This window comes from Podarcis vaucheri (genome assembly GCF_965113315.1).
Source record: "Podarcis vaucheri genome assembly, chromosome: 8".
Taxonomy (NCBI): Eukaryota; Metazoa; Chordata; class Lepidosauria; order Squamata; family Lacertidae; genus Podarcis; species Podarcis vaucheri.
The window spans coordinates 59,609,826-59,634,722 of NC_138766.1; the positions used below are offsets into that span (position 1 = coordinate 59,609,826).

The 24,897-nt window shown below is 39.3% G+C and overlaps 1 protein-coding gene across 7 annotated transcripts; it reads right to left on the bottom strand.

Moving 5' to 3' along the window:
* Positions 1-2,662: 2,662 nt before the first annotated feature.
* On the bottom strand, positions 2,663-24,502 carry MYBL1 (MYB proto-oncogene like 1). Of its 7 annotated transcripts, none has more exons than XM_082233791.1 (17): positions 24,027-24,502; positions 22,377-22,540; positions 20,133-20,238; positions 19,973-20,044; positions 19,682-19,774; positions 18,795-19,015; positions 17,069-17,252; positions 15,632-15,706; positions 14,533-14,634; positions 13,146-13,379; positions 12,379-12,732; positions 11,260-11,405; positions 10,955-11,063; positions 10,329-10,445; positions 9,723-9,827; positions 8,932-9,108; positions 2,663-7,215 (listed from the first exon to the last, which is right to left on the bottom strand). In XM_082233791.1, the coding sequence occupies exons 2-17, from the start codon at positions 22,436-22,438 to the stop codon at positions 7,087-7,089; spliced, it is 2,286 nt and encodes a 761-aa protein (XP_082089917.1). In that variant the 5' UTR covers positions 22,439-22,540; positions 24,027-24,502; the 3' UTR covers positions 2,663-7,086. The 7 variants fall into 7 exon arrangements, with proteins under 7 accessions (XP_082089917.1, XP_082089914.1, XP_082089915.1 ...); XM_082233788.1 differs by having other exon boundaries at positions 10,955-11,069; positions 24,027-24,499; XM_082233789.1 differs by having other exon boundaries at positions 10,955-11,069; positions 22,377-22,543; positions 24,027-24,499.
* Positions 24,503-24,897: the final 395 nt, after the last annotated feature.

The window sequence follows — 24,897 nt, forward strand, 5'->3', positions numbered from 1 at the left end:
TAAAATTCAGCACAAGGGAGACAGGAGGAGAGGTAGGGCCAAAATGAGAAGAATGAGTTATCATTTCTTGTGCGCTTAGTATATGCACTTAATCTTAAGTTACACAAGAAGTAGGGAGTTGTACCAAAGGCTAAATGTAAAAGGTGGGTTTCGAGGAAGGATTTCATCACACAAGTGATTTGGGAAGCAATTCCAAACATATGGGACAAAGTGCAGTCTTTTGAAAGAGCATGAGACCTTTGAACAGCTAAGGGTGGTTGAACTGGAGAAGCAGAGGTAGGGATTTGTTGTCATTATGTATGTCAGCTCGGAAAGCAAGCGTTTGTGTATCAGAATATCCTTGCTGTGATGAGACACATGCTCCAACAATGCTCCACTCCTTCAGTTCACTAAGAAACTCAGTTGACTCCCTCATTTAAAAATTTAACCCTAGAAGCACACACACGCAAAAGTAATATTAATAGCATCCCTCCCCCCTCGCTGAATAAACACGAGGAAGAAAAAGCATCTGGAACTTTTGGCGAAACATAGATCATTTCAAATTGGTTGAATGCTTTTTGGCAAAGAAGGGACTCTCTGGGGACCCAGGTTGGTTGTCACAAGTTTCTGCTTGCTGTGAAAGGCCTTAGCAGGTGGTGTCTTCTTTCCTCGTCCTCCTTTCTGTAGTCATTATGACAAAAAGAAATGACATGAAAGCTTGTTGTGTGAATTGAGCTGTCAAGGCAGAGCTGTGCGGTGAACTTTTAAAGGCAGGGTCACAGCACTTATGAGATGGCTCAGCAACATTTACAGGTTTCTGTTGTTTTTAAAAAAATTAATAATCCACAGCTCAGCTTCTTACGTATTAGGTTCTCAGGTCCATGGGGGGGGGTGCGCCTTCCTAGCTTTTCCTTGCTGCCATCATAAAAGTTAACTTTTTCACCTTGAGGTGTGACAATAGCTTTTTCATGATTTTTCAGCTGACAGCATTTGACTACTAACATCTGCTTCAGCTAGGATTTCCCTCTCTCTTTTTCACCTGGCTAAAACCACTCCAAAAATCACCCCCATGTGATAAGAAAGTTGCACCTGTTGAATTTCTGCCTAATAACTTTCTTCCCTATATGACTGATGAAGAAAAGGAACAGCTGCACACAGTTTAAAATTCAATATAAAACCCTCCCTTACCCTACTGCTTAGGGCTAGTAACATTTTAACACTTTAAGAAGAACCAGATTAATGTTTTATTGTGGAAAAGGTGCATAATCAGACTCAGCAGACTCAGTGATCAGAGGATACAGATGTTTCTCCAGCACAGATATATTATGTAAACATCAAAACTATTACCATGGACAAAAGGAAATATAATTTTGATTGTTAGGTGAGGTATTCCATCTACAGCCGTTCACAAAAAAGAGAGAATTTGAGTATGTGTGGAGAAGGAACATGGAGGAGCATACTTCCAGTAAAAAACCTATTAGCCATTGAAACAGTTACTTTTTTCAAAAAGGGAAAAGGAAGTTTTGTTCCCGCCAAAAATTATGCAGTAACAACAATCCCACAAAGAGCGTGCCAGATGACCCACTTGTCACGCTCATAATGGCATGCCATCTGGTGTCTAGCATACACAACGTCTGGCTGTTTGCCAAGGCAGGCCAAGATAACACTCACAAGTTGATCTGGTCCACTTCTGGTGTGGCAGGCTCTGGGAACACTGCCATACTGCTCTTCTTAGTGCTTCTGAGTACACTGAACTCACTCATAAACTTTTGTTGACTTTTATATATAAATAAAGGCAGACTTCCAGTTATGAATCAGACATAGATGACTGAAACATCTGGAAACTGGAAAGTACCTTGTTTTGTTCTTTGCAACCTGAAAATATATGCATCAATCCAAGCAGCTTGGTGACGTATTGCTTTTTTAAAAAATGCTCTCCACTCATACAAGACCTGCTGTATCTTGAACAAAGATGGGGATGGATATATTTTATGGGGTATGTATCAAATTTTACAAACACACAGGCTTTTAGACTTCAGAGGTTTGTGTATGTCACACAAGCATACAAAATGTCAAATAACTTTAAACTTTTCAAAGAGAAACAAATACAAATAATTTCATTATTTCATTCAATTTACATCTTATTTTACCTTATCTACTTTCTTTGTTCTGCTCTGCAAAGTTTTTGTTTCTCATTCTTTTGAATGTATCTCAGATTTGGCTGTCTTCTGACATCTTTCTGCTCCCCACACCGCCTCTCCTACAGACGCACCAACTCTCTTCACCCATCTGTTAACCCATTTTAAATCCCCAACTGACATCTATAAACACTATCTGTTGGCTTCCATTTTCTTATCCCTCATTCCGTCAACTGAGATCTTAGTTTGTTGCTGTACATGCCCCATATGTTGCCCAATTTTCTCCCAACGTCCTCAATCTAGCTTTCCTTGATCCTTTCCTCCACACTCAATACCAATCTTGCCATTGTCAGAAGAAGCCCCCATAGCCCAGAGCAAGCCAAAAAATGGAATTTCCAGTAAGTCTCCATACTATCAAAAAGCTTAAAGTAACTTGTTCCAATGTTGGGTAATTCTCTATATGAAGGCATGATTCACATTTAGGAATCAAACAAAGTATCAATACAGATTACACTTATTTCCCAGAAGTAAATGTCCAGTAGATATGTACATAAATGTTTTTATTTCTGTGTTAAGGTCTCCTGCTTTGTATGCAAGATTCTTTTAAGTGAAACAAAATCTGCAGTAAAATAACAAAACACAACAAAACGTCAAAGATATTCATCTTATAATTAGAGTCAAAACTTTAGAAACGTAAATATTAACAGATGCTGTCATTTTCCAACATGCATGTTTGGCTGCCGCAGGTATACAGTATTCTACTTATACATATATATATATATATTTTAAAAATTGCAAATGCACCTAAGACTGCAAAAGTATCAAAATATATCTAACATGGCAAAGGTTCAAAACCTTTTATTTATTTCTTTTTGCTAAAAGCAACACGAAAGCAATTAAATGAAAGATTCAACCAATACCAGCTCCAGTTTGTACTACTTACCAGAGACCTATGTTAAACCTTGGTACTGGAGGCTTTGGTACCATTTAAAAAGAAAAATACAAATAATTTGCATACCTCCTGCAAAGCAGCAAATCTTTTAAGCATAATAGATGAAGACATGGAGTCAGCCCAAAGAGCTGCAGGCAGTGTTTGTGTGTACACTGCGGAACTTTGTTCCCCCACAAACCAGTCCCCTGCTATGCCTTGTCCTCCCAAGAACTACTCCAGAAAGTCAGGGACTCTCCAGAGAATCTTCCAACGTAGCACAAGAAACTAAAGCTAGAATTGGAAAATCCAGGCAGCACTGGTGCACACACTCTTTGGATCTTGGCATAATGGTTGTAATCCAGAGAACACATTTTAAATACAGCTAAGCGCTTGTGTATACCCAGAAGGACAAGAGGCTAACACACACATACTACTTAAAACAGCCATCATGACTGTAGCTTGCCACATGGCCTTGAGGTGGGTAGGCTGTGATTAAAAAGAAGGCAAAAGTCAAAAGCCACGGTAGGAATGGTTCTCTGAATTACAGTCTTACTATGCTAATCACATCACTTAACTCCTTTGTGCTTCAGGTGGGGAATCTTCTAAAGAAACATACTGAAGAGAGAACACACCAAAACCAACAATGCCAAAGGGAATCCCAAACTGGCTTCTCACATTTTGAAGAGGAAGAATAATCCTCTTATCAACAGAGCTGATCAGAAAAAAACGCTAACAGTTTTAAAACTGGATAAAAACCTTGAGTGCCTATTAAAGGCAGCGAGGTGAATATTCCCATATATAAATATCCATTTAAAATAATAAATAAATAACTATGATACGGGGCCTTAAGCTGTATTTAAGTATGCTAACGTCAGAGATTGCTTTACATACCACACACACACACACAATATTAAAATAAGGAATATCATTTTTAGAGTTCTTGGTGTTATGTGGTATCAGGTTTCTTTCTGGTAATTGTGTTTCTCCATGCACAGCAATAGTTGATATCAGTTTAGCTTGAGAACATGCCATCATTCTATTTGTCATTTTACATACAGTGCATATGATGCTCGCTCTTTCCATCTCTCATAGCAGCAAGCAGATTCTGCTAGTATCTATAGCAGCACACCCAGGAGTGGAGAGGAAGAGTGTCAGATTTATAAATAGATAACACCTACAGTACACAATTCTATTTTCCTGTCAGTATTAAGGTTGACAGCACACCATTATGTTTCGCAAGAAATTAACTAAAAAAACAACAGCTACAACAAGCAAAACTAAGACATTCCTTCAAATCAGACATAAATAAGTGCAAATGTCTAAAGCAGGTAAACTGAAGCAACTGCTGTAACCTGTGAAGATTAGAAGCATGTACAAATATTAAGGGGGAAATGAATTTTCATTTTAAACAGTTTTGTAATGGGGTCGTTGAGGCATCCAAGAGCAGGCATTAATGGTTTTAGAAAGAGTTCACAGCCTAAGCGCAAGTAACCATAGATCATCCTTAGTCATGTGCAGGCCCACACACAGGGTAGGTGGGGAAAATTGAGGGTGACTTGAGCTGTACAGAGACAGAGCCAACAGCAACTTCTGTGACTGTGTTGGCACTTCTCCCAAGCACAATTGCAGAAACCACTGCAACTAACCAATCTACAGCCCAGTTCACACCAACATCTCTCCACACTTAAGCAAGCACAAAATGTGGCCAAGGAAAGCCCATGGCTGCTTGTGTCAAGAAAAATAACTATATGAGCCGACTCTTATTTCTTTTAGAGGTGTAATGTAATGCATTGGTGTTGATTCCTAAATAGGGCTACAAGGTGAGACATAGCATGTCCTCTTGTTCTGTCCCTACACAATGTATCCCTTTAATAACCAGGGTCCTGTAATATTTGTAGTATAACTAAGCTGAACTTTAAAACTACTATATTAGACCAACATGATTTAAAAGGGAATAGTGCAATCTCGAATAGATGAAATGCAAATTCATGTATTTCACAGCATGCAATCTCGCTGCTATTCCATGCACCAAGGTTAAAATTCACTCTTTCTCATTTTTGCTGGAGCTATTTACCAGGAAAACAACATCCGCTTCTAGACAACCTGCATATATATATATATATCTGCACACTGAGGCTGCAATCCTTTGTATCGTTTGTGCCCGCATAGACCCACTTCTGGGGCTGGCATTCGCAGAGCAACCCAGATACTTCACGCATCCTGCCATAGCAGCTGATCCTCCACCACCATCCTTCAGAAAGGATGCTCATTCTCCCTTTTGCCACTTTCACAGTGTTTACACAGCTCAGGAAAAAAACCGAAAAGAGGAAGTCTCTTTCACACAGAGATGTGTTTATACCTTGCACCGTGCTTCTTCTGAGACACACCACGGGCCACTTCCTTTTATTCCTGCTTTGATATGATTAGGAATAGTAGGATCTCTTCAGAGACACCCCTTAGCCAACAGACAGCTCAGGTACCACCACCATTCCAATCTATCGCCTCAGGTAAAATATGATGCATTTGTGGAGACTGAGAGCAAGTCAGAGCAACTGCTGTAAAAGGCCAGCCCAACTGAGCTTCCTCTCCCATTTTTCATTTGTTAACTTCTGCAAGGTACAATGTTTCAAGACACAGTCAATTCTGATACTTCATACGATATTGGGGCCTTGCTCTCCTTCCCTTCCCTGGGCTATTTGTAGGATCAACAGTCACCACCAGAAGCAAGATGCTCTCATCCCTGTCAAAAGGCACAATCTGCAACTGAGAATATGAGCATCATCTTTTAAGAGACTGATTCTTCACTGTCACAAGCTGCTCACATCCTCTGACCTAAAGAGAGCTCTTCTATCAATCTACCCATGTTAGAGCTTTGCAGGAGTAATCCCATTGCAGCTTCCTAAAAGAAATAAAATACACATTGATTTCTTCTTCTTCTTAATGCCCCTGACTGATATATACTGGAAAGTTCTTAAGTGTCCTACCAAAATTAAGGCAGTGCATAGAGTCCCAGAGACTTCACAGACTAGAAGGAGAATGGGGCTCAACTGGCAGGTTAGCTTTAGACTCATATTCAAGAAAAGACTGAGGAGTTGGTCAGGACTGCTGCTTCTATGGGGAAAGGATAATAAGGGGATGTAGTTCATCTCAAAAACTAGCAGAATGGACTGTGTATAAAAACACTGCATAAGGCTGAGGTTACAACAATGGAAAGGAGGAGTAAGGGCCAGCAGTGCTTAAAGGTGTTGTCTCTGAGAAGTGGGTGTTATGATACTACTCCTCTCCAATCTGCAAGCAAGAGCAAGTTTGTCCTGGCTTCCTCCTGAGTTTGTGTTGTTTTGCAAAGCAGCAGGAATATGCGAGCACTTGGTGAGATTGCAGCCTTAAGCTTTAAAATGAAAATAAATTAAAAAACAACCCCCCTTCCAAATTTACAAAAGCCTTCCTGCTCCCACATGCTGTACAATACATTCAACAATGGTCTCAGTTTGAGATTTCTGAATACTGATGCTTTATCCTAATAAAAATTAAATTCTTCCCTTTGTCTACTCTTATTAGAAGCACCATTCTCAAATAAATACATTTAACACTGTAGTTAATTTTGTGCAGCATACCTAGTTCTAGTAGTGCAACTTTCTATTCTTCCTTTAGTCTTTCTTTTGTGTTTATAAAAATTGCTACATAAGCAAATGCGTTTAAGCAAAAGCATTCTCAAGGAGTTGTGTAATGTTTTTCTTTTACAGATCACTGAGTACCTGTAAACCTACTCTACATTAAAAGCTTCTTAAGAACAAGAGAAATGTATAAAGAATTTTAAAAACGGCTTAAAAAAATATTCCTTTCACCATTTTCTTTAGAGTGGTCTTTTAAAAGACCAATTAAACTTGCTTTTAAAAAAGGTTTAAAAAAAGACTTAAGTTCTTCCTTATAATGCAGCTTCAACTCAAAAAAGTATCCATACATACATTACTGGGGGGAAATCTCAGTATAAAGTCTGTAGTATAAAGCAAAAAGGTAGATTGGTACATTTAGCGACCATCACAAGATCAGAGCCCTTGAAGTGCTGCCAGTAGCTGTATAGGTGCTCAGGTATCTTCTTGCTTGTTCAGTCATAATAAGCTGATCTTCGGTCTTCCCATAAACAACAGCTTCCCATTCACAATTGGCCTGCAACACATGGTCCAGGTAACAGTTACTTTCAAGTCACATCAAAAAAATTTGTTTATAAGCGAAATATGGAATCCAATTGTGGCTGCCTCACAGGAAAAGTAACTTCTCCTGGCATGACAGAATTTCAGCTTCCTCTTCTCTCTCCTGCAGCCCCACCCCCACCCCGAAAATTTGCTCCATAGGGTTGGGGGACCCTCTGGAGCAGATATAGGGAGAGTATGGGGCACAAAGAAGGGAAAGTCCATTTTATGACAGTATCCTTACAACCAAAACTTAAAATAAAATGTATCATTTAACAATAATAATTCAGCATTTCTCAGTTTCACTAAGTGGCCCTAAGACAATGCTCCTATTCTCAGCCTCAGCCCCCTCATCTGGAATGTGGGAATAATCACACCAGCAGACTTTACAGTTCAATATAAACACATTACTCCAAATACAGAAAGACCTGTTTGATGGTACCAAGCTTTTTTGAAAAGTTTCTTTTTTACAAAATGGCACAAGCCTTTGTAGGAACAACTCACTTCAGATGCTGAGCAGTTCCATGAAATAGGTTGTCACCTATGAAAGCTTATGCTATTTTAAAATAAAAAGTTTTTAAATTGTCAGCCGCAAGGTGCCATTGAACAGATTCCTCTATTATTTAAAAACAAAAACAAAAAAGGTTTCATACTATATAATCAAACATTACTGAAAATGTCTGTGAACCACTTTGCACACTTGGCGCTCCAGCCAGGTGGAGGTACAACTGCCATCTCCAGAGGACTCTTATATAGGTAGGTATTGAACACCAGCATCCATTTTACTTATGCACCGGAGCCAAAGGGGAGGGCTGGATGTGAATATGGAAGGCACAGAGAGGCCTCTCATTCAGAAGCTTTCGCTACGGGGTGGGAGGAAATCAGAGCTCCACTGAACCCATAGGAAACCTCTGTATGCAGATACTGTGCCCAGTAAACTGACTTCGCCCTTGAAATGCATGATAAGTGATTATGATGATTAGATTTAAAGACAGATAGGGTCTTCAAAATTCTATTCACAAAAAGAGTGCATGCATGCTCCTAGCAAATAGACAACTTTATTGCTGACAGCTTTCAAAATTTGAGTGGACTTCCAAATGGTTTCTAGTCCTGCCTGTTTTGAGGAACACATCAGGAGGAACAGTTTTCCAAGGATGGGTTCTCCTTCCTGACATTTCATTCAACACACGGATGCTAAGGCTGAGGCCAGAAGGTATGTACCCATTAGATGCATGTACACATACAGTAATACATATAACATGTTTGGAAGCTAGCATCTGAATTACTCTTAACTGTCTTGCCCACGTTTTTCTGCAATGTGGTTCTAGTGCACCATTATCATTGCACTATGTGGGATGCTGAAACCTCAGCAGTACTGTTCCAAGTCTACAAAGAGGGCACGGCACTAAAATCTACATGGGTACTACTGGACTTAAAATGAAGCCTTCATATTTGCATTGCATATTTCAATACCAATGCATCATATTTGCATTGATAAATATTGAAATTTTAGTTGTAATGGATGCATCGTGAGCATCTTGCAGAAAATAAGCTGCATCAAGAACCCTCAATTCCTTATTTATATCTAAGCTGCTAAATACAAACAGAAAGGAAAGAATGTAAAAAGTAATCTTCCAAAGAACATATAGCTAAACTAAATAAAGCAGAATATTAAGATGCATTGAATACAGACCTGGAAGGTTTTTTCTGTTTTGACATTTTTTGAAGTGCAAGTATTCTGCTTTTTCTTCATTGCTACATTCAGCTTTGTTGAACTGGAATCCTGTTTCTCTGGAGTCCTACTGCCTCTATTGTCATGTATTTCCAATAATGGAATCATCAGGAGGGATGTAGTATATATATTTTCTGACTAGAAAAAAGTTTAAATCAAATAACTTAATTGAAGAATAAAAAACTGACATACAGGCAACTCCCCCATTTACATTCAAAGGCATCACGTGTTTAAGTGAATTTGTGGGCAATACGTGCATGCATGGTCACTTATGTATCAGACATTCCTAAAACAGTCACTGTCTGTAATACAAACTATAAGGCCCAGCAGGTTCTTCCCTATCATTTAGAGTTTAGCAACCTTATAAAAGTGGCATACTTCAAAATAACCAGCATTTGGCAATATGGCATATGACTTCAATAGGCTGTATCATCTTAATTCCAATAATTCTAGCTTGAAATACTTTATGGATCCAGATAAATGTGTTCTTGTATCTCTAACACAAAGACCTTTCTAGCATAAAAGCCGCCTATAAATAATAATATTAAAAATGCTCCATTACAAAATGAGACAAGACTGCTGTTTTTCTTGCCATTTAAAATCTAAGTTTGGTAGTAATATTTTTAAAGCCAGTGTCATGCTTGGTTGGGCTACTTGTCAACAGAGAGGATTTCAAATAACTATGACTTACAGAAACAAATTATTTTACATTCTACCTTAAATATGTGCATATTTTAATTCATGCTGATCACCTGTACATCTGGAACACTGTCTTCTGTGAAAAACTGGACACCAAGCTCTTCTTTTTCCCAAGGATCCAAAACTAATGACTTCCTGACTTTCTTCACAGAAGGATTCTAGGAGCAACATTTTAAAGAAAGAAAGGCAACTACAATCGTTTCCATAATCCTTGCAATGCTAGAATACTATGTATTTTTAAATTATTATACAGCTCCACATTTCACAGAAATCACTAAGCAGTTTGGGGATTAATCACAAGTAGATTAAAAAGTGAAAAATTCCACATTTTATAACAGAACAGAAATAAAACATTAATATTAAACCAAAATAAAATTAATGACTAATAGCAATTCCAAATTACAGAAATACAATCGACAACAAGCCAAATATACAAGTATGTATTTACAGGTAGCAACAGCTCTCTCACTTCTGCTATCTCCCCAACCTAAGCTTGCAACATAAAGTGGGGCAAAATTACACACTCCCTGCCCCCATGCGAAATTACACACTTCTCTGCTCCCTATCATTTCTCCCTCCAATAATACCCATAAAAAACAACAAGGGTGGGTGGTGCCCTCACCCTCTTTGTAGCTTTGAAAAAGGGTAATGTAACTTACCTCTAGTTTGCAGCCCTTGTAGAAAGAATCCTCTTCTTCCTTGAAGAAGATATCTGTTCCAGTTTCCTCCTTTAAAACTTCTCTGATATCTTCTTCCAGATAGGCAAGGGGCTGTGACTAATCAAACAGGTAAAATACATCAAGCAGAAGGCAAGTCAGGAGATGATTTCTCCTAAATATCATGGAACTACCAATGCACAAGTAATTCAACTGTATTCTTATTTAATTTATGGAATATCCAGAAGCAATCCAGCACAACACTATGGAAAGAGATGAGAACATTAACAACCAATCAAACCATGCTTCTCTATATACCTATCTACTGGTACAAAGGATTACCATTAAACTTTCAAAGGAAGGAAGAAACAACCAACTGGTTTGAAGCAAAGTAACATGGCCTATCATAGTATGGCCTTATATTTAAATAGAAGTCCCACTCTAATAATGATGTGATTTCTTACCCACCCTCCATTAGGAGTTACAGCAATTTAAAACTTAATATTTAAAACAGTTTAAAATCAATTACATTAAAAAATAGGTCCTGATATGTGTATGTGTGTATGCGTATCCAAGGCAATGTGAACCAAAAGTTACGTAAAAGGAATATGAACCAAAATTCTACATACCACAATTTTCAGAGGACCATATTTTTTTTCTTGAGCAGCTAAAGCATTCTTAAATGGAGTAGGGGTCCTTGGTGTTGTACCTAGCAGCGATCTTCTAATAGTAGGTGTCCTAAAACTTTCCAAGAACTAAAGTTATTTATGCAGTGTGTTACTATTTAGATAGTCAAAATCAGTCATTTTAAGGATTGAATCCACTCCCCCACTTTCCTTTGATGGTATTTGCAAAGTAATTCTTCAGCACATCTAGGTTCTGTTTTGTTTTTAATTCATATCTAAAAGCCATTTAAAATCAATCATATACCTACCCTGCATTTTCTTTTTGATCTTTGGGTGTTACTTCTTTATTATGTAAAGGTGTGGTAATAAGAACCTTTTGCCCACAAATTGGAGTTGATGTAAAGGCAGGATTTTCAATGTTAAACTGCTCATTTCCAGAACAGGTGTTGAAGAACTGCACATAAAACAAGAACACAAATTGTTCCATGAAAATTGAGCAGTTTTGCTTTTATTACTCTGCCCCATACACACAATTATGAGCTGTCCAACTTGTAACAAGACAAATTCTCATTCAGCTTCATGCTATTATGAAGATTTCATAAGAATGATTCTCTACCCTTATGTCAGAGAAGAACAATGGGCTGTTCCCAGGTATGTTTTACAAGTGTAGAACTATCACTGGATACAAGCCAATCAGTTAATATCAACAACATCATTAAACAAACAAACAAACAAACAAATAAATTTCTATACCACCCTTCATCTGAGGGTCACATTGCTGTCTTTGCAACTAATGAAAACTACCTTTCATTCTACTTTGACCTTTTGCTGAACTTTTGGAGTACAGTGGTACCTCAGGTTACATACGCTTCAGGTTACAGACTCCGCTAACCCAGAAATAGTACTTCAGGTTAAGAACTTTGCTTCAGGATGAGAACAGAAACCGTGTTCCGGCAGCGCGGCAGCAGCAGGAGGCCCCATTAGTTAAAGTGGTGCTTCAGGTTAAGAACAGTTTCAGGTTAAGAACGGACCTCCAGAACGAATTAAGTACTTAACCCAAGGTACCACTGTAATCATTCCAATATTTTCAGTGATTTTCTGTAAAATTGTTGGCTTAAAGCTGTGTTGGATTTACACCATTCAGATAACACTGGAAACAATACTAATTTGTATGGAAGAGCTGCAAGCCATTTATAGAGCTAATCTCAATTCCTGACATGATACAACCCAAGACAGGTCTGAGTCACTTATAGTTAAAAAGTGCAGAACCAATGCACTGAGCAGGGAAGAGCTGCATACTTAACTACACAATTGTTACAAGTGAATGAACAGTGTAACATCATCTTTTCTTGATTTATAGGATTTAGTAGACAACCTTGCCTAACCTATTCAATAAAACCAAGTTTAATTACATTAATTTTATTTACCTGGGAAGGAGAAAAGGGTAGTGTTTTCACTGGTGTTTGTTTTAGTGCAAAATTGGAACCATTGCTACATGAACCATCGTTCTGTTCATTGACTGATGGTGACAGTCCAGTTCTAGTTTTCTTCTTCTTGCGCAAAATAGTTGGAGGAGTACTGAACTTGGCTGTAGTTGGAGATGCTGACTCTTCGTCGTCACTTGATTTTTTGCCATCTAGTACAACACTTACATTAAACTGGCACTCCATGGCCCCATCATTGTGCTGAATCCGCATTAGTTTTACTGGAGCTTGACTGACAGGAGACGTAGCTGCATCAGAGAGGTCAAAGCTGGTGACATCACTCCATGCTACAGGATCCTATAAGTGGGAGAAAGAAACATTGTGCCATGTGTTTATTGGAATAAACAGAATTATTTATTTCAACAGAATTGGACTGGTGGGATCAGCTGCTTAACTATGCACCGTCATTCTAGCACGAAATGACTAAATTTAACTCTAGTCCTTACGTGCATGTCTTTTTAGTTTGAATTCAGTCTCCTAATTTTCTCTCATCTTATTCCAGAATGTTAATTCCTAATTCTGCATTGTTTTTCTTTACAAAAACCAATAAAGCAGCTAATAGTGAAACACTATTATTATGTAGCACTTGCAATACATAGAACAAATGCTATATATTGTGCTAATGTTAATATTGTTTGTTTGTTTCTCTTTTGCATATTATGAAAAATAACTGTTTATTAAAGGTTGGAAATAAGATGATTCAGACTTACAGACTCAATGAGTTCTAGTGTCTCTGCAAATTCTGGGATGGTCTGTAGAGATGACAAAACCGCATTTGCCTCCACAGCCAAATATTTGGTAGGCGAGTTCTGCTGAGCTGTTGCAGTCTGGGTTTCATCCAGATTATAGAAGTCATTTGTTTGTTCCCCAAGGCCATTTAGGGCATTTGTCATACTATCTTCCATGATGAAGCCTCCAGACCAGTTAGAAAAATTTCCAGCTTGCTAAGAATACAAAATGTGTTGCTTTTTATTGATATTAAACATGACAGATGACTAACATAAATTACTTTTAGGCAACCTAGGTCCCACCTGCACTATCCACTTAAAGCAGTATCACCTCAATTTACACAGTCATTGCTTCACCCAAAGAATCCTGGGAGCTGTAGTTGGTTTTTTTAGTGTTGTGAGAGTGGTTGGGAGACTCCAATTCCCCTCTCAGAATTACTATTCCCAGAGTTCCCTGGGAAGAAGGTCTGGTTGTTAAACCACGCTGATTGGCATTTAGGCTATAGTTCAAGCATACTGGGATTCTAAGGAAAACACATTCCGTATGCAGAGAAAGAGCCAATGGCAGAAATAGCACAGAAGCTACTATTGTGCATGCAGCTACCTTCCTGCAACATTTCCTTTGCCCTCCATAATTTAACAATGAAAGGTATTGAAAGCACCAACTTTCTTCTAAAAACTCTAAGATAGTTGTCCTAAGTAGCACATTGTGTCATTCAAGCTATCTCAACTGCCCCTCCCTCTTGTCCCACTGTCCCAGTTGTACAGGGAAAACCAAGAGGGCTCGCTCGAGGATTCCTGTATAAGCAAAGGAGAATGGGAAAGCAGAATACACATATGAAACAAATCAGAATCATAAAGCTCATTCAATAATAATAATAATAATAATAATAATAATAATAATAATAATAATAAGATCTTTATTGTCATTGCCCCCATCGGGGACAACGAAATTACTTGACTGCTCCATAAAAACACTAATTAAACAATACAGTATAATACAGCAAGGGAGATTAGATGACTTTCAAAGTCCGGGCTTCCCATTCAGGGCCGAGATCGCTCTGGAGAAGAAGCTGTTCTTAAGACAGCTCGTTCTTGTCTTCATCGACCTGTATCTCCGTCCCGACGGCAAGAGCTCGAAGAGACAGTGACCAGGATGCGATGGATCTTTTACTATGTCCAGTGCCTTCCTATGGCACCTTGTGGCATAAATCTGCTCTAAGGTGGAGAGTGGGCAGCCAACAATGCTCTCTGCTGCCTTAACAACCCTGCACAACCCCATCCTGTTCTGGGTAGTTTGTTTAAAATATGGACAGTAAAAGATAATTAGCCATCATGACATCATGATATTTATACAAAAAGTTCTTACAGATGAGACTCTCTTTCTCCTGATTTCATTCTCAGCCGACATAAGTAACAGCTCAAGTTCCTTAATTTTTTTCTCTTTGTCAGGATCATCATCAAATGGCTGCTGGTGCATACATTGAAGGAAAAAGACAACACCAAAGGACAAAGTGTTATGTTTAGGGCACATTACTGAGAATGGCAACATATTTGCTGTTATAATTTTCTGCAAACTCAATTAAACTTTGATAAGTTCTCATTTAAAACATGGATTGCCTGTGCTCGCTTGGGCAGCACATGTACTAGGGTTGGAGCGATACAGAGAAGATTAGCATGGCCCCTGTGCAAGGATGACATGCAGGTTCGTGAAGCGTTCCATTTTTTAAAAAGAAATGGATTGCCAACATAGAGCCCACAGGTTCACATGCACCCAGAGGCCTTTCCTGGTGCCCATAAGTTCCACCCCCCACTGTTCCTCCTGACTGCTTTTCAAGATTAGTTGCAACATAGGAGAAATTCTGAAGGATCACAGGCTCACTGGGGATGATTATTCCGCCACCCCATGCCAAAAGAACTCCTCACAATACAGGTAGTCTTCAAAGAAGCCCTCTGTTGGCTACAGTAAGAGGTTTTTGAAGCTTAATTACAGTGGAGGAGAGGTGATTGTGGGTTGCAGCTAGGGAGGAAAGGATTGATGTTTTCCTGCCCAGCTGCAACTCTCCAAAGTCGCAGGACCTGAGCAGAGGAGCACTCTCCCCTCCAGCGGTTTCCAGCAACTGGTATTCAGAATAGTTTGTTTTAAACTACAGTATTATTTAATACAATGTGCTAGCCAGGCCACTGTAGGCCACACAATCTCTATCTGCACCCCCCCCCAACAAAGAAAAGGGGGAACACCTCATAACCTTTGAAACTAATTTTATAGACACATTTTTCGCCTGCACAGAATTCCTCTCAAAATGCTCTCCTAGAGATTACATTATATACAAGCCATTATTCATTTTAATGGAACTGCTGCTCATCACAATCCTGGTGATAAAGTCGTTAAACTAAAACATTTGCATACTATCTGCCAAATATTTTCATAAAAAGCTTTAAAATTCATCATTATAGACAGAACTTACCTGAATGAAATTTGAAGAAGTTGTGACATGGTCAATGCAGTTGCCTTCTGTTGAAACATACTGATATCCTGGGATCTAACAAATCAGAACTGTTCTTTATACACTGATTTTATACACTTTATACACATTTTTCAATTTCAGCAATTTTTTAAAATTTGACACATACTTCTTTTCAAAAACTGATCAATTTGAGACAAATGAGGAACTCTCAGGTTATTAAATTATAAAAGAAAATTTATCCACCGTATCACTTTCATCACAATGTCCATTTATCACACTTTTAATTTATCACAGTATCACTTGGAGACAAGAGATAATTTTCCGAGTTTAAAAAAAAGGCTTATTGAGGCGGTAAACATTGGATTTTTAAACAAAAATTCTGACGATATTTCCTCAACAACAATTTTTTTAACAGCAATAGTTTCTTTGTGATATAAGTTTTAACAGAGTGAGCAACCTTGGTAGGGTTGTCAAGATGCAGTGCACATGCTCTTTGATGGAACTGAGTATCTTGACGCGTCTCAGTCTAAATTAGCTGCCTAGTAGCTTTCAATGTTTCACTGTTGATATTTAAAGCCCTAAACAACTTGGGACCAGGATACATACTGTAGCAGACAGCCTCCCTTGGCATAAACCAAGCCCGTCTTTTTTGTAAACCGCTTTAATGTTTTTTTCTACAATCAAGCAGTATATAAATTTTATGAAATAAATATATTTCTAAGTTTTCACAAGGAGAAGTGGGCCTTCTCAGCAACAGCACACACCTCAGGAATATCCTCCTTTGGGCCATTCATGAGGCAAAGACAGTAATAACTTTTAAATACCTCTTAAGAACTAACATTTACTCAACTCTTCCTGGACTCCAACTAACTTCCCCAACCTCTGTTTTGTACCCTGCCCAATTTGTAATACATAGTTTTGTTAGTATTCTTCATCTGTTTTTGGAAACATTACTCAGTGTCATTTATTATGATGGTTCTTACACAAACCACTCCATTTTTTATTATATCCATCAGTATTCATCCATCACTATGCATTTTAATAAATAAATGAAACAGAAAACATCTATACCAGAAAAAGAGGGAATTTCAGCAGATTAGCTTGTCATGCCAACTTCATCTAGGGAAATCCCTCGCTTTACATAACTTTGAAAGGTACAGGAGCATTGCCTTATTTTTCACCTGGCTAGCCATAGCCCTCAGTCAAATTTCTAAAGTCCTTTGCAGAAGACTAATCTCTTCGAAGACCAAGAATGAAGAGAGAGCAGGAGAGGCAGTGTAGGGGGGGGGTGAAAAGAGAAAGGGCTGCTGGGAGAAATAAAAACAGTGGTCCTACTCACCACTGGAGAGAATGCAGCACTTGACAGAAAAAAATTACCATCCATTTTAATATATGCTTCCAACTCCCGACACACACAAAAGGTTCTGAAGAACTTACATGTGCCTGCACTGGTATGTAAAACTGATTTGGGGTATGAAGATGGTCTGTAGATGCACAAGTTTTGTGCGGCAGTTTTGACGAACAAGGTCGCTCAGTCTTGATTCCATCTTGTAAATATCCTTCTTGTTCTACTTTTCTTCGCATAGTGGAGTTCCAATGATTTTTGATAGAATTGTCAGTCCTAAATCATGGGACACATCCAGCCAAAGTAAAGCAACATAAAGTCTCATGTATTCAATGGATGAGAGTTAATCACCTTCTTAACTCTTATTGAAATGAATTAAACCATGAACACTATTTAACTTTGGATGCATTGTGCCCAAAATGTAGAAATTATGTAGTTACGTATTGCATTGACCTGAGAGCTTAGCTATATCAAGATAGAAACATGAGAGAAATAATGTCTTAAGAAGGAAAGATACCTCTCAGTACTTCTCTAAATTAAAAAGGGAAATTTCAAATATTTCTAAAACAGTACAATATTTCTTTTTCATACTAATAGAAATGGACGGGGGATCTAAGAGGATTCTTCCTAACAGAAACTTGCACAAGTAGAATTTTAAAATGTTTCTCTTCCTCCTTTGGATTCCACCCAAGTATTAGTTTCTTTGTTATTGGAATCATAGCCGTCTGGAGGAAGAAATCTGTATTACTTTAACTGCTCTGAATATAGCATTAACAACTATTTAATTCAGATTTTAAAATAACTCAAAATGCAAGATAAATTGCAGAGCACAAAAGAACAAAAGAGGAAAGGTATGCTATTTGATAAGCAGGACATTTGTAATTACTTAATCAACAAATACTACAAAATCCACTGCGAGATACAGTGGTACCTCGGGTTAAGTACTTAATTCGTTCTGGAGATCCGTTCTTAACCTGAAACTGTTCTTAACCTGAAGCACCACTTTAGCTAATGGGGCCTCCTGCTGCTGCCGTGCCGCCGGAGCACGATTTCTGTTCTCATCCTGAAGTAAAGTTCTTAACCCGAGGTAATATTTCTGGGTTAGGGGAGTCTGTAACCTGAAGCGTATGTAACCTGAAGCGTATGTAACCTGAGGTACCACTGTAATCCATTTCTTGGATATTTCTTCCTAGTTCACCCTTTAGAAACAAACTTTTACACTATCAATTCCTTCTATGCTGATTCTGGGGAGCACTTACACAGCTTAGCTCTGTAACATTCTTGGCATGGCAGGGGGTGATGGGAGAGGGAAGATGGATGTTGCAATATCAAGCAACATCATGGGTACTTGAAGAAACTAAAGGAGTTCAGTAGATTGCTGCCTGGTTACTTGAGCCAGAAGGCCACAGGACATCTAATATACCAAACTCCCTTCTTTCCTTTTCTAAGCCTCAGTGGTTACTGGTTTATGTAATCATGCCTGCCCAGAAACATATGCAAGGAAGGACCCCCCCTCCTCCAAATACATACACACACACCAGCCCAATGAGCCTAGCTGGGAGAACTACTAGGTACTGCTCTACAAGTTTAAGAGAAATCTATGGAGATCAGTTGGGGACACTGGATGCTTGGCAGGATTGGCCAGGCAGAGGGACATTTATTGCTATGGCGCAGCCTACTGCACAAAAAATTGAGTTAAGACATGGCATAGAGAAGGGTGGAGCTTCTTTGAACATGTTAAACTGGGAGTGGGGGGAGGCCAGTGCCAATTATTTTGGCATAGGTTTCAGAAACCTAGAAATAACAGTGCAATTTTACCTTCCGGGAAGCAACTTCGCAATTTCAGCCCATCGGTTTCCCAAGCGTTTGTGAGCTTCATAGATGATCCTGTCCTCCTCCTCAGTCCATGAAGATTTCTTTACCTCAGGATTAAGGTGATTATGCCATCGTTCTCGACATTGCTTCCCTATTCTTCCTTTTAAGTGCTTTGCAATCAAAGACCAACGCTTTGGACCATATTTCTGAACAAGCTCAATAACCTGGAACACAAATTGAACAGCAACAGTATGCAACTGATTACTATATAAGAAAACAATAGCCATATTCATGATAAAGAATTATAGAATCCTAATTACATTTATTTAGGCTATTTTTACTTGAAAAAAATAGTAATACTGAAGTAGTACAAGATTGTGTCAAGCAAAATGATAAACAGTTATATTTCAAAAGTTCCAAAAGACAGAGTGTCACTGACTTTTTAAATAAAAAACTGTACAGTTTCCAACCAATAAGAAAGAAAATGCATTTTAGAAAACAGTCTGAAATATATCACTCTTCCTTTCCACATACTGTGTGGCCAAGTACAGGGTGAAATTAGAAAGCTTTTAACATGTAAGAAAAACAAACCAATTGTTACATTTTAACACATCATAGTTAAATACATGACAGTGTTGTGAAAAACTGATAGCATTATCCTATGGGAAATGAAATCAATTGGGAAAATATTCAAGCAATCTAATTTATATTTTGGTTTTCATCCAAGTAAACTCTTAAGAGCACAACAATGGGACTCTGAACCCCATCCTACAATTGAGTCAGCCAAAAGGTAAAAGCAGTAAGGTAAAAGCAGGGTAGTGCACTCTTGGGCAATCCTACTGTGCTTTCAGAAACATAATTAATAATCAAGAAAAATATAGATCACTTACCCTCTGATCCTCTTCCTTAGTCCAGGGGCCTTTAATAAGTTCTGGATTCAGGACTTTTTGCCAACGGTGCTGGCACTGAAAATCAGAACGATTCTGCAGAAGAATGAAAAAAAATCACTGTCAACTGAAGACTCCATAAGGCTCCACTATACACCCAGAGCTTCCATTAGGAGCTTTGTTGTTGACTTCAGTGTGGGAGACATCTTGGCACATGCAATGGAGATGCACATGTGGCTTTTGAACTCTTGTATGTAAAATAAGAAAAATCTCATTGAAATAATTTCTACTTACTTGTAGATGACTAGCAATAAATGTCCAGTCACTTGTACCATGCTGTTCTACTAGCTTCTTCAGCTTTTCATCCTGTTAATACAGTTTTTAAAAACTTATAAATAGGCACATGGCATTAGATCTAAACATAAAGAAAAGCCATTACCTGGTTAAGGCTCACCTCATCACGCGTCCATTTTACTCTGTTACATATCTTCTTCGTTCCTTTTTGTTGTGGTACTTCATAGTCATGATCTGCATAGTGAAGGTCATCATCATCTTCCTCACTGCAAAGTGCAAGCTAATATTAAGTTAACATTGACAGTGAAACCATGCTTACACAACAGCTTGAGAAATCTTTTTTAAAAAATAACAAATCATCAACAGAAGGCCCAATTCCAATTGTGGAACAGTAGCATGAGGGAAGGACAGTTTTCCTTCATTGTTTTCCCATTGACAGCCCCTGCACTGCTTTCAGTTAAGAAAAAGATGTAGGGCATCCAAGCAAAAGATTCAAATATTCCATTTAGGCAGGATCCAATACGGTCCTGAGATTAATGTCCTGGGTTTCTCAACTTAGTAACATTTGTTTTATATAAGGTCTGTCTTATTGAAGAAGGGTGACTACAAAAGAACTTGTTAAATTTTTATTGGAAAACCACAAACATAACTAACAAGTGTCCAGATTGCATTAAAGGTGGCCCTGTGTATAGGGAAACACACCATGCATTTTTCTATGTTAAATTTATTTCTATTCAAGAATGTTGTGCAGCAAATAGCATTAAGCTGGGAACTCAGGATGAAATAAAAGAAATAGGAAGAAGTTCGTCATCACCCTTGTACCTCCTTGATGTCTGTGCGCCATCTACTGGACCAAAAAAAACTAATTTCAAAACTATTGGGTGTTTACATCAAAAAATTTGTCCATAGTTGTATCACACTTCCTTCCTTCCAAAAAGAGGGTATAACAATTAAAGAACAGGGAAAAACCCACTAGCTTCTCACCTCCATCCCCTTTACAATATCTAATTGTGACACAATATCAATATTTGTAAATGCCCTATTTAGACAAATGTTTCAGCAGCTGCTTCCCTTCAGCCTTTCTAATAAATGTGCAGAAATAGATATTTTACAAATTTCCAATACATGTGAGGTGTAAGGTCACCAAAAGGCTATGCTTTTTAAATTACAGACAACAAGTGTACTACTGGTACATGATAGCCCCTGGATAGCTGGCTGGTTTGGTGGCACTGGATACTTTAAAGCCAGTCTAGACAGATATATGTGCACACATGCATGTGTACAGGATTGGGGTAAAAGCAGACACTGTGGAACAGAGAGAAGGGGGCTTACAACTATATTGGGATAATAAAAAGCAGCACTATCTCTGAAGCATACTCTTTCCACATTTCCTCTGCCTTCATCTAACTTAGGCTTTGAGTGTTTATGGAGACAAACACCTGCAGTTTATAGGTTGCTTAACCCATGATGTAATCATGAATGTCAGCATAACTCTCAGTCACCAAAAGGTTTCCTTTTTTACATTGCTGGATGCCTTCCTTGGTGTGACACTTGTTAGAGAATCCACACAAGAGGAAGTGAAGCAACTGTTCCTAAATAGTATTGAAGAAATCCTATTTTTCCTAAAGATACTTCCCTGTAAGGAATGCCCTGTAAGGATTTCCCCAGTGTAGAAAACAGTAACACTACTTTGACGAAGCTGGTACTAGTGCCATGATGCAAAGTCACAAACCACTGTATAAATTCAAGTGAGATAAATAAGTTATCCCATGTAAACTTTTTAGGAACAGTGTTCCCATGTACTGTAATATAATACACCCACACACACTATGCATACATTCCTAATACACAACAGTCTTCTTTTTCTGAGGCCCTTATGAGATATGCTTAGTTTCCTATATGTATATGATGAGCATGTACATGAGATGCCCACATCAACTGACTTCTCTCAAGATGTCATTCTTCAGGGAACTTAGCTCAGCTAGTATTTCTTTCTTTACTGTAGAAAGCAGTCACACTATTTTAAATTCTCTTTCTTCATTGAGAGAATGAGTAATTCAAAGTAGTCCCTAAAAATGTGGCTATTATTTGAATTCACAGTATTTCCAAGTTAAACACAGAATATGATTTGCAAACAAGTTCTAAACAGTGGGTTGTATTCAACAGAGTGCTAAACAAAATGTTCCATCAACACAAAAGAATTTTTCCTTGCACAACACAATGTTCTCCCTCTCTCCTCCCCATATGCCCTCTCAAATATGTTTGGTGGTGGTGGTGTTCCTCCAGAGCAGATTTGGGGGTGGTGTGGAGTGCACATAGGGAGAGGAAAAGGGGTGAAATCTCACTGCAAAAGCACAACTATTTAGTTGAATGCTACCCCATGGTTTCAACGTTAAAAACAAACCTTAGAAAGAACATTACTGCTCTGCTTTGTAAAGGGGTATGGCAGGGTTGAGCCTCGCACATACAGTAATAAATCTTATGTTATATACATTGAAAGCTAGGAGACGACTCAGATGTTTAGGATAGCAGTTGGGCAGTTCTTGATGCTTCATTTGTCTTGTTTTTCTGCTAAAAAAATAAAAGTTTTGACAAAACAAAGAACAAGAAATACTGCTTAACACTACATTTGAACCAGGCCATAATATCCCGTTTTAAGCCATGTTCACATTCAAAAAGTCATTCACATTAGACTTAGTCTGTCCATTTTTACTTGGACATAAGTCCCACTGATTTCAAAAGTGGCTTATTTCCAAATAACTGGGCATAAGATAGTTGGCTAGCATTTCCAGAGTTGCAAATAAAACTAATAAACACAGAATTAAAATTGAGCCCACAAGTGTGTGCATGTGAACACATTTGAGAAAAGTAACAGACTGCCAATTCAAACTAAACTAAAAAAACTTAATCCAGTTTCAATCATTTTTAATATTCTAATAAAAGTAAAAAGGCAGTTTTATGAATGTCAAAGCCATTAGCACACTACCCAAACTGCATTTGTAAGACCCATTGTTAACTTTAATCTGATAGATAAGTAATTCCACAATAGTTCTTCTATCCTCTATCCTGGATATCTAGTTCGATACCGTACATAAACTATCTACACCAGAATGAAATTATTACACATTCTTGTTTTGAGATCTGTATGTTAATTCTATGATCACACAGGGTGTAAATTTCAGAGTGATTTGTTGTAGAAATATGGAAAAAATGTTTGTACGAGAATAAAACACACTGTACATGTCTTTATATGCAGGCAACACTCTCTCTCTTGTCAGGTCCTTAAGGTCAACATGGACATTGCTTTCCTCCCCGTTGCAGCCCCCCCCCCCCCGCAACAACAATAATTAGCTTTCTACCTTGCCTTCCCAAGGAAGAAAACACAGTGCCATGTCTCATTTAGAAACAGCTGTACAATCTACTATTCTCATACAGAGGAAGGATAAAAAAAAGAAAAAACCACTGTATCGACACTACAGTAAATACTTGACAGAAGGAATTACCAGGATAAGAGGACATGAATTACCAATATGAAAGGCTCTTTTGTCATTGTTATGTGACTCGATGCCAAAACACAAAAACAAAGAAAATAGGGTGGAGCCCAGAGAGCAGTATAAATTTCCAAAGGGGAAGAAATCTGAGTGTTGGAATAGTGCTGTAGCTGGGGGCAAGGTGGAGAACCAAGTGAAAAGATTACTACTGAATACCCGAGAATCAAGTGAAAAGATTACCACTGAATACACAAGATTCTGTGTCCCCTTGTGCTCTGCGAATAATATTAATGATGTCGGGGGGGGGGGGGGCTCGACTCAGGTCGAGGCGCTGGGGCGCAAGAGTGAATGGACCAAAGGATCCGATGGTCAGGGCACGTGGAAACGGCAGCGAGGATCTCCTGAGGCGAGGGGATCTGTGGAGACGGCCGGAGGGCTGTCAGGAGCCCCCTGTTCCAGCGGATAGGCAGGGCTCAGGTTCCCCAAAAGTCCCGGGCAGCAGTCAGGGCGCTGGAGATGCCTTGGGGAGGGGGCGATCGGGAGGGTCTGCGGGGGCCACTCACCTGCGCGGCCTCTTCGCCATCCTTGGCGCGCACCATAAGGAAGGCGAGAAGAAGGGAGCGCGGCTGTCACCGCCGGCCAAGGCGCGCAGCCCCCAGAGGGCGGGGAGGGGGGCGCGGCTGCCTTTTAGCCCCGGCCGCGCCTCGCCCCCCGCATGGGGGACATGGCCTTACGCTCAGCGAAAGGGATGGGAAGCCGGGCTCCAATTCCCCCGCCTGGGGCCTCGCTCGGCTGTCACGGCTCGGAGCTCCTCCGGCAGGGCTGCTTTCCCCCAGGCGCCGCCGCCGCCGCCTCCACCCTCGCTGGCTCCTTTTCTCTTCTTTTTTTTGTCCCTGCCGCCGAATCTCGCGCCCAGCCTCTTTCCAGAGCCGCCGTTTGAATCTGCGCACGCGGACTGCTACGCCATTGGCTGCTCCAGAAAGCACGCGACCAAGCAGGGGGGCTGGTGCGAGGGAGGAGGGGGAACGGCCAGTAAGAGGGGAGAGGTGGCGGGATATGGAAGGGAGCCGGAGGAGGGGCCGAGGGCGGGCTAAGGCGCAAGGCATGCTGGGGGAGGGAGTCCTTTCGCCTCGCAGGGCTTGTGAGGGGACAAAACAACCGAAACGAAAACGGCCCGTTTTTAAGGGCAGTAGCCAAAGGCAACTCAGGAACGGGCAAAATACCCTCTGGGATATGTACGGAGTCAGCCTGTTGTGCCGCTTTCCTTTTCCCCCACGTAAAAAGTAGCGAGAATCCGTTCCTCTTACGCCGTACGGTATACAAGACTGGGCACTCGTGAATTCGCCTTTCTCGGGAGAGAAAAATCTGTATTAATTAACGATAATACAATTGCCTTTTAAAAAAACACGGCATTAAGAAAAGGAATGAATAGCA